The sequence below is a fragment of the Cryptomeria japonica genome, chromosome 3 (genome assembly GCF_030272615.1).
Source record: "Cryptomeria japonica chromosome 3, Sugi_1.0, whole genome shotgun sequence".
NCBI lineage: Eukaryota > Viridiplantae > Streptophyta > Pinopsida > Cupressales > Cupressaceae > Cryptomeria > Cryptomeria japonica.
In genome coordinates, this window is record NC_081407.1 from 175,630,849 (window position 1) to 175,641,432 (window position 10,584).

At 34.3% G+C, this 10,584-nt stretch overlaps 1 protein-coding gene across 1 annotated transcript; it reads left to right on the forward strand.

Moving 5' to 3' along the window:
* The first annotated feature begins 414 nt into the window (after positions 1-414).
* LOC131029234 (sterol carrier protein 2) lies at positions 415-4,371 on the forward strand. The gene is made up of 4 exons (XM_057959655.2): positions 415-885; positions 3,055-3,115; positions 3,502-3,601; positions 3,837-4,371. Exons 1-4 carry the CDS (start codon positions 736-738, stop codon positions 3,916-3,918), a joined length of 393 nt encoding a protein of 130 aa, XP_057815638.1. The 5' UTR covers positions 415-735; the 3' UTR covers positions 3,919-4,371.
* The last annotated feature ends 6,213 nt before the right edge of the window (positions 4,372-10,584 follow it).

Here is a 10,584-nt window from a genome sequence, read left to right on the forward strand (position 1 = left end):
TGAAAAGAAAATTAAAACAAACTAAATATTATTTTAATGATCTTAAAAGTTTATCTAAAGAAATCCATAATAAGATGCAAAATCATGCATCTTAACTATTTAAAAATTAAAACAAAACATTGAAAGAAAAAAATCATAGATATAATTGATAAAAACCAATCGAATAATAAAAAATATTAATATTTTATCTAACCTCAAAGTCTTAAGTTATCCACTATCATCCAACAAAAAAAATTATATACAAAAATTTAACCAATTTTTCCACCCAAAAATTCTCTGGATAAAGAAGGTTTGTTAAAAAAATACAAAAACTTCAATAAAGCAGGAGGCCTAAACTACAGAGTGACGCATCATCTGTTACAAGACAGCAATTTCGTTTTACGAACCAGAAAACGATGCTCTCCTCTTCTGACACATTCAATTCCCTCCTGCAATTGCTTGCTTTTAGAGAAGAAGCGATGAAATTTAGAAAGAATCTAAAAACCACGGTTCACATCACCAGTGGTACAAGGCCTAACCACGGGTTAAGTTTGCTTTAACACGAAGAGATGACATCGGCAGTAACGGCACCCTTGTTAGGTGTGCCCTCTTTAAAAACTTCTCTAATTAGGACCCTATTTACTCCACGCTACGAACTGGTAGACCTGGGTAGTTGATTCATTAACACATCTTTCATCCGTCAATTCATTAAATTGGGCGTGGATTTTTCTTGGTTCTTCCAGAATTCTGAGAGAGATGGGGGCATCGGAGGAAAGCTTGGGCGCGGGGTCAAAGTTGAAGTCGGCAGCAGTGCTGGAGCAGGCCAAGAAGCATCTCGCCACTGAGGCAGGCAACGATCTCAAGAAGAAGATTGGCCTTGTTTATCAGCTTAACATTTCACCTAAGGTGATTCTCCCACTTTTTCTCTTCCGATTTTGTTCATCTTTCTCTTTTTTCGGTGTTTGGATTCTGTTTTGTTCTTCCTTTTCTCTGAATGGCTTTCTAAATATTTTGCCTGGAAAGCAGATTCCCTGGTTTGCCTATTGCAATCCCTGAGTTGTTTACTGGATGCCCTTGGGCTTTAGATGCTACAATTCGATTGTTTTACCCGTTCAATTTTTATAAATTTTAGACTTTACATAAATGTTTTTTGGAGGTTTGAACAAAGGTCTCCACTATGAAATCTTGCGATGCTTTTACAAGGCTAGCTTTTCCTATTTGGCAAATCTTAATTGGATTTAAGATAACAGAGCTTTAGCAGGCTAGCTTTTCCCATATGACAATTCCTAAGTGGATTCAAAACAACAGAGCTTTGGGGAAATATTGAGTGGTGACTGCATTTGCTTTTGTATATTGGTACGAGTAGTAACTGGGTGTGTAATTGGATTTCATGGGCTACATGAAACAGTAAATGGTTGAATGGGTTATATTGGTTATGAAAGGTAACGTAGATAGTCATGGTTAATGTAATTGTAGCACGATTTGACAGGGTTTCTGAACACATAACCCCTAGGGTGTCAATTTCAGTAATGAAGTTATTTTGTGGATTTCATTACATGCTGTGTAGAGCTGAAATGCCCTGAATCGCAGATTCCCCCGAACAAATGGCTCTGGGTTGGGAAGACTTAGGTTTCAATAATCTGCCTTGGGCCTTAGTAGGCCTCAGGAGGTTGCGGTGTTGCTGTTTAGACTTATGCGTATAGCTACAGTGGGCCTTGTAGACCAGGTAATTACCAAATCGCCTTGGGCTGTATTTTATATCTTTCTGCTGGATATGTCTCATTCTTAGAAAACTACTCGAGGGCTCATCTCGAAACATAGATATGAAACTCGTCCAAGTTATAGGATCAAATCTCTTTGGCCCTCTGAATACCAGAATGTAAAGCAGCCGCGTAAATAAGAGATACAAAGAAGACCTCATTTGCAGATCAAATAGGTCATCAGGTGTTGCCATATCTTTTCCTTGGCTTTTGTGCAATGAGTTACTGCTGCCGAAAGTCAGAGTTGGCTTGGATCGAGTCTGAGCTAAGTTCCAGTCATGTGGATTCAGGGGATTTGTTATGAGATTTTTAGCTGTAAATTAATTTAAAGCCCATAAAGATTAATAAATAATAAGACATCATAGCTTCAGTGTTAATCTTTGAACATTGTTCCCCTGCTCCTGCTAGGACTTTGGTCAATTGGCAACATTACCTTGCTATGCTGAGAGGATTTTGGCTAATTGCCAGCATTACCTTGCTACGCCCTCGTTCTTCTCATTGTTTTGACTTATTATGCAGATGGTGCTTCATGGTATAGGGCACATATTATACTAGAAGAAAAATACAAGTAATTCGCAGTAAAATTGTCTCTGGCATAGTCATAAAACTTTATGCATTATTTTTTTTCTTGGTTGCAATTTTTGTATGTTGACCATTGCCTGGCTTGTGGCATGACCCTAATAACTATGTTCGGAAGAAACGGTTATTGTGAAATTCTCATAGTAACTGCGAGAGCTGGGTTTTGTAGTAAAGCTCATTTTATTGCCTTTGCAGTAATGTTCTGAAATTGAATTCATAGGTTGGTTAGCTTCTGATGATTGAGGTATCTCTACTGGCTCCATCGTCAGGGCATAACTTGAGGATATTGGAGTCCTCACAGTTGAACCTACAATCCAGAAGATTAGTGCAAATTGATATGATGTGAACAGACAGATCTAAAATCATTTAAAGTTTTTCTTTGTTCTTTGATTTTTTTACTTAGTTTATGTGATTTTTTGTGGTCTCCGTGTGCATGTGTTGATATGATCTACTCCGTTACCTGTTAGATGCTTAGAGCTATGCTAGTTGTATGTTTATATATATGTTATTTTTTCCCTCTTTGCCCGATCAAGTTAGTAACAACTTCAGTTTGCAAAAGTACTTAGACCTAGTCTATATTGCGTGCACAATAAACTTTTGACATCCTTCTACATAGGACATGAGATAAATTTAGACCATCGTTTTGTTTATGCACTTTTTAATAATTCTTTACATTGGATAGTCATCTAATTTATATTCAGACACATTATTTCATTGCAATTGGCTATTGAAACAGAAAATTGGGATAGATGAGGAGGTGTTTGTTGTGGACCTGAAGAATGCTCAAGTAACCAAAGGTGCCAAAGATTTTTTAAGTTATGCTGTCAATTACTTTGATTCAATTTTTACGTCTGCTATAAATGAAAGTCCTTTGAAATTAGAATATGTTCTTTTAAGGCATGGTTAATTAAATGGTTGATTAGATTAAACCAGAGACTGGATAGAAAAGTTATCATTGTGAAGCAATCGGACACCTGGTTGTAAACAAAACCAGAATAACAATGCTATATGAAAGGAATGCTCTGTGTCTATATCTAGGAAGTCTAATTTTAATGCCATCACCGAAGTTTTTAATTTTGTAATGACCTGTAATATGTATGTTTTGAAGAGTCCTACAATTCTTAAAACCTGTTTATTCTGTATTATTTGTTTGTAATTAACGTCTTATTTTAACTATTATTAGGCCCATTTGAAGGGAAACCAGATGCAACATTTTCCTTTGTGGACAATGATTTCCTTGCAGTGGTTACAGGCAAGATGAATCCTCAAATTGCTTTTATGAGGTATTTGATCTGTTAGGACTGTACTTTCTGCAAGTTCTGTTATATGTAGTCCTACATAGTCTTAATTTGCAGGGTAGTTAAAGTAGTGCACAGTATGCCATTCACTTTGAGCTTTTTAAAGGCAGTTAACCTAGCAAAATCTTTTAGTGTGAAATTTTTTGCTTTAAAGAATATAGTACGGTCGTATTTTTTATTCATAACAATCCTACGGAAGTTGATATCTCATTCTGTTCAGGGGCAAAATGAAGGTTAAAGGGAGCATGAGTGCAGCGCAAAAGTTTACACCAGACATTTTCCCAAAGCCTTCAAAGCTATAAAAACAATGCTCACCTTCCAGAAAATTACTCTATTTTTTCTGAAGGTTTTGCATAGACGTTTTCACTATCAAATTTAGCATTTAGTCAAAATTCTTGCAAACGTCTCGTTCTTTTAGGGCATCTTCTATTGGGTTAGACTTTATCATTTCTATGGCTATATTAGGATGCGGACACACTATTAAATTGAAATAGAGTTTAGAGTAATTATCGGGAAGTTCTTCAAGATCCCGAACTGCACCTGGAGAAGCTTTTGGTCGTGGAACTGGTTTGGATGTCATGTGACTACAGATGCATATCTGTCCTATTTGGTATTTCAATTAATTTAAAGGAAATAATTTTCATGTTAATAAACCACTTTGTAATTTATATTAGCAATCTATGAAAACATCAGAACCGTCAATAACCGAAGTTTGAATTTGCCGGTATCATAATAAAGATTCTAGTAACCTTCAATCGCTAATGTTTGAATTTGCTGGTATCAGAACTGTCAAGTATCATTAAATTACTGTAGGTCGAATTCGCTGGTATCCATATCTTACATGCTTTACTAACCTTTAGTTACTGCAGTTTTAGTTTGCTGGTACATTAAATACTCACATACAATCACTAATGCTTCTTTTTATTGATGCGCATACCACTGTTGGGCTCATCAAATGTGTGATGTGTCTGACCATGTCACTAATTCAGTGCCTTGGATGTAAATGTATAGGCAACTCTGGTTATAGTACCTTGGGCTTTAGAGTTCATTTCAGATAAGTGAACCCTGTTTAATAGATAATCTAGCACCCAATTAGAGTAAGATGTTAATACATTCTTGGCAATGTTATATTTTTTTTTTGGTCGATAAACGGCCGAAGCCAAAAATTTTATTATTTATAAAATAGAATTTACATGAGACTGTTCGTGAGGGCACCAGTAGGAAAGAACGGACAAGAAAACCTCCTGTCTTGCCTGGGGCTTAATCAACCCAGAAAGCATGCAATCCCGTATTTTAACTAAATCTGACTAGGCAGACATATTTGCCTGTCAAATCCTTACTCATGCATCCAGCTGCCAGTCCATATCGCCCTGAATTTGTCCCCACTGGAAAATGCCAGATCGGATAAGCCAGAATGCTTCTTATGCTCCTGTTCTGAAGGATTCAGCTTCCTCTCCAATACTTGTGGAGGTTTTGAAGACTCGTGTCCGATATCAAGTAAAAGAACTTTGCCATTCCGTAATAAACAGTGATACATCTCCATTTGCTTGGTAGGCTCTCCCGTGAAAGCAGCTTCTTGTCCCGCTCCAATAGCCAAATAAGAAAAGCAGTAAGAAAACCAAATGTCGCTACAGTCAACCACATGGATAATGTAACGGTTTCATAAAGGCCCAAAGAGAAGAATTTATCTTCTTAATGGGCACCATGGTTACCAGTCCTGTAACAGTATATGGCTGTGCGAAATCTACCTTCGCGCTGCGGTTTAAGAGTATTGTGATATCAGGCACAACTGCATCGAATGTCTTATTTGCAATCAGGTCAACGAGGTCACTATAGTCTGGATTTATTAACTTTGTCATGATATTTATTTTATTTTACTGATGGCCCGGTGTTATGCTTATGCATGTGTACACTTATTATGTTCTGGTCTAGAAGCCTAACAAGATTAATAAAGGAGGTTACTCAGTTATTCAGCATCAAATTGTTTAGAGGTGCTTAACGTTTATGTGATTTTTGTTCTCACATTCCGCTGCTATATTCCCAATTAGAAGCTATTTGCTCACGATGGCACTCCCAATAATGATTGTTGCTTGGTTGTATTTTATATGATTCTGCTCTTTACATAGGGCCATGGACACAAGATCCTATCTTTTGAGATTAGCAAACGGAGGTGATAAGATGATATCAACGTCACCTGGGATTCCCCTGCTCGTTAGTATAAATTCTCAGCATCAAGATGGATGCAATTGCAAATGGAATTGCTTGAGAGAAAAGTCTTGAAAGAAAGGTCTACTCTTGGAAAATTAACTTAATTCACACCGATTATTATTACAAAAGAATATAAGCGACCTAATTGAAGGGACAATCCAATTATCTGAATAACTATAGTTTATGATCCTAAGAGAAGCAGAGAGGTATGATCCAGCATGGTTATCGCACATGCTCTTTTAGTGCATATCGAAGTTGATTGGAATTGCAAATGAATTATTCTTGAAGCATAAATCATGACTAGCTATGTGAATTAAGTAGTTTAAAAAGGTCCAATGGGGAAGGTAGTGAGAGATAGCAATAAATACGCACAACCCTGTGAATGGAATTGTTGAGGTTGGTTTAAACCTTTGAGGGGAGTGGCATGATTGATTTAGCGCCATCAAATGTAAGAAATTGTTTAAGTTAGTTTAAATGGGAATTACACGTGTATAATTAAAAAATTGTCAAAACTAGCGCAACTTGATTTTGCTTCGTCGATGAAGATAGGATGACAATTAGCCTTAGTTTAAGGCATCTATTATGATCAGGTTCAGTACTGAGAAAGTACACAATAGGGGGGCGTAGGATATGCCGTGGCCAAAATGGCTTCAAAACGGCACGAAAAGCAATAACACAAGTTTTATAACTTCATACAAAAAGCAATAATACAAGTTTTATAACTTTATATGAAAAGCAATAACACGAGTTTTATAACTTTATACGAAAAGCAATAACACGAGTTTTATAACTCCATTTTGAAGCCAGTTTAGTCAGATATGACAAAATCCAAGTTTAACCGATGTACCCCTCTCTTGTCCGTTAAACTATCTTATTATTGTTTTTGTATGTGTCCTTCCCAAATCATGTTATAATTGTTTACGCTCCATATATGGCCATGCATATGATGTGTTGCTATGTTGCAGTCATGGCAACCCAAGTATGATTTCAAGGTCTTAAATTAAAAGATATAAGTTAAGATGATCATAATGTTGGATATTTGACAATAAAAGAAACACATACAACATATCTAATTTAATTTTTACCTTTAGAATAATAGTTTTTCCTTTCCCAACCTCTTTAAAGGAATTAGAAAGGTGGTTTTTATGTTTTGTGGAGGTTATTATTTTAGAGATATCTCTATGTATCTTTGTTGTCTTGAAGGCAAAGTCATTGTAAATTGAGAATTTTAAATGTGATAGGAGCAGCTATGAAGTTTGTGTTTTTTTCTCAATAAGAATATTGATACTTGTTTTCATGGATTTTATTTGGTGTTTTGTCAAATTTTACCACATAAGATTACGTCGTGTTATTATATTATTCCATTTTATTTTCTCCATTAATTACTTTGCAACTAGTTTGTGCATGCTTTTGCTTACACAACAAATGGTATCAAAGCAATTATTTTTGCAACAACTATGTTAGGATTTAGTGCTGATTTTGTAGCATCAAATGGCCAAGGTTTAAGTGGAGAATTTTAATAGAAATAATAACTTTTCAGTTATGGAAGTTCCAAATGTGTGATTTGTGGTTGTAGGACATAATAACCTGGCCAAAATAACCTTGGATAGAATAATCCGGTCACAATAGCCCAAGGACATATAACTCGAGGTCATAATTACCCAAGTCAAAATAACTTGTGGTTAGAATAACCCATGGACAAAATATCCCCATAAGAATATAGAGAAAGGAAAATTAAATTTATAAATTACATGTATGTTGCTAAAAAAAATTATTATTCAAAATTTCAATTAAAGTGTCAAATTATGAGTGTTCCTCTTATATAATCTTAAAATGTTATGGTTGTCAAAATCGTCAACCACTCTTTTTAGTCTTTCTTGTTTTTTTTTGACTTGTTAAAAATTGAAGAGGCATTGTATATATTAAAAATTATGAAAAATGTGTTGTTTCCCTAAAAGTATATTGATTTTTGTACACCTTTTTAGAAAATCCTAAAAAAACTTAAAATAATGTTCAAAAAATAATTACAAAATATCTTCTTTTATGAATTTTGATTTATTCTCATCAGTCTACACACTCTTACTTCTTCTCCCCTTCTTCCTTTCTTTAATTCGCTTAATTCTACCACTTTATATATCTTCTTAATGCCTTTTCATAATGTCTTTTCACTTAATTCTCTTCATAATAACTCTTAATTAGCTTATTCCCACAAAATTGCTTTTATTTTTGTAACAATTTACCATTTTTGTAGGTTATTTAAACATATAACAGATGTTTTATGGCTATTTTAGGGGTATATAATGGATATATGGTCTAAAAATGACCTAAATAGCTTCTATGGTGCCCCAGAATCCATTTTTTTTGTGTTTAATGTTACTTAATCTTTTGTCATGCTTGTTTATGTTCCTTGTAATTATATTTATAATTTAGTTTAATTAATAGTTTTTGTGACTATTTATGGTTGTTTGGGCACATGAAGAGATAGTAGTGCAAATTGGAGCAAAAATTGGCATAAGAATTGGAAAAATATCAACACTTAAAACATTTCACTTTTAAAATGACCATAGGTTATTCTGTCCATGGGTTATTTTGTCTGGATATTGTGATTTGTTAGTGCAACAAGAATTGCACAAAGCATTGGTAAGAAAATCAAAGAAACTTGTTAATATGTCTAATGAGGATTGGGAAGATTTGAAATGAGAGCCCAGTTATATTAGATGGATGAGGTTCTTTTTAATATTATCAGAGAGGAAACAGCAAGAAGCTTACGGAGTAGAACGGAGAGCTTTTATATGACAATCCTTGACAAATAGAATCAACATAAAGAGGCAATTATATAGTTTGCGAACAACGGTATAAAAAATGTCAATCATTTAAGTGTTTTCAATATTCTTATTTGTCAATTAGCTAGTATGGGTGTAAAATTTGAAGATGAGACAAGGTAGTCACACTATTGTGTTTATTGTGCGAACCCTAGAATCATTTAGTCACTTCTAGCTTTAGCACAATTGACACCCTTGAATTTGATTTTGTTGTGAGAGCTTTGTTGTTTGAAGAAGTGTGAAGGAAGTCTAATATAAAAACTTCCACACCAAAAGCAATGGTAGCTAGAGGTTGATCCATAGAGGGGAGAATTCAAGAGGTACATCCATATTTAAGTCAAAAAGGCAAAAAAGGTAAGAGAAAAATGTTGGTATTGCAATAAATCAGGGCATTTCAAGAAAGATTGTTGGAAAAGGAAAGAAGAAAATGATAAATCCAAAAAGGGGACAAATTTGGTTGAGAAGTGTAGGTATGGTTGGGGAAGTTTTATCTATTTGTAACATCTTACAATATCAAGAAGAATGGTTAGTAGATTCAGGTGCGTCTAATTGTACGTGTCCACATAGGAGTTGGTTTCCCAATTACCAACTTATTAATGGTGGTGGCATTCTTATGGAAATAATGCTTCTTGTAAGATTGTTGGGATTGGGAGCATTAAAATTAAGATGTTTGATGTTGTTGTAAAAATGTTACGAAGGTAAGACATTAACCTAATCTAAAAAGAATTTAATTCCCTTGGGATTATTGGATTCTAGTAGTTATAAATTTTCTTGTCAAGGTGGAGTACTAGAAGTGTCCAAGGGCATTTTATTGGTCGTGAAGGCTACAAAAGCTGGAAACCTTTATAGTCTAGAAGGGGGTATTGAAATAAATGAAGTAGTAGTGGTATCTAAGAAAGAAAATGAATCTACTTGTTTATGGCATTGGTAATTGGGTTATGAGCAAGAAAGTGGTAAAGGTACTACTAAACTATAAGTTACTTCCCTATTTAAAATCTTTGAATTTAAATTTTCGCAAGTATCGTCTTTGTGTAGCAATGTAGATAGAAGTTTACATTAGGTAGTCATTCAAGTAAGGGTGTTCTAGAATGTATTCATTCAAATATTTGTGGGACACCTACAATTTCTCTTGGAGGAGCATCATATTTTTTACATTTATATATGATTACTCTAGAAATGTACAAGCCTATTTTATTATGAGTAAAGCTGATGTGTCTAGTGTGTTAAAGCAATTTAGACTTTTGGTTGAAAAAAGTATTGGTAGATCAATCAAGTGTTTAAGAACAAATAATAGAGGTGAGTTCACATCTTTGGAATATGAGAATTATTGTAAGGATTAAAATCACAGTTTACGCTCAACAAAATGGTGTTGTTGAACGCGTGAACATGACTCTTCTAGAGAGAACAAGGAGCATGCTTAGTAATGTCATGTTGGAGAGAGAGTTGTGGGCAGAAGTGGTTAATACAACATACTATTCGGTAAATCAGTAACCATTGGTTGCAATAGATTGTAAGATTCCTAAAGATGTATCTACTTGACATGATTATTCAAATTTGATAAAAAAAATAAAATTTTGTGATACATATGCTCTTGTTTCTAAAGATCGGTGTTCTAAATTAGACTTTGAATTCAACATATGCATTTTCATTGGTTATTGTGATGGAATTAAGGGGATATAAATTGTAGGATCCTACTACCCACAAAATCATCATTAGAAAAGATGTAGTATTTGATGATTCTTCTCTATTAAAATTGGACATTGTAGAAGTTTATTTGGAACAGGGTCACAATATCAACAAGTTCAATTGAAAATTCATCTACCTACAAAAAAAGGGAAGCAAGAAAAAGCTTCTAAAAATAAAGATGTGGATACAAAAAATATACAAGAAAATGTTGAAATACCACCACAACCATCTCTAAAGAGATCTACACAAGTC

Excerpts from the sequence above, each read along its gene's own strand:
- LOC131029234 (XM_057959655.2), top strand. The coding sequence starts at position 736 with ATGGGGGCATCGGAGGAAAGCTTGGGCGCGGGGTCAAAGTTGAAGTCG. Across the intron at positions 3,116-3,501 it reads GAATGCTCAAGTAACCAAAG|GCCCATTTGAAGGGAAACCA; the intron begins GTGCCAAAGATT and ends AACTATTATTAG. Across the intron at positions 3,602-3,836 it reads CCTCAAATTGCTTTTATGAG|GGGCAAAATGAAGGTTAAAG; the intron begins GTATTTGATCTG and ends CATTCTGTTCAG.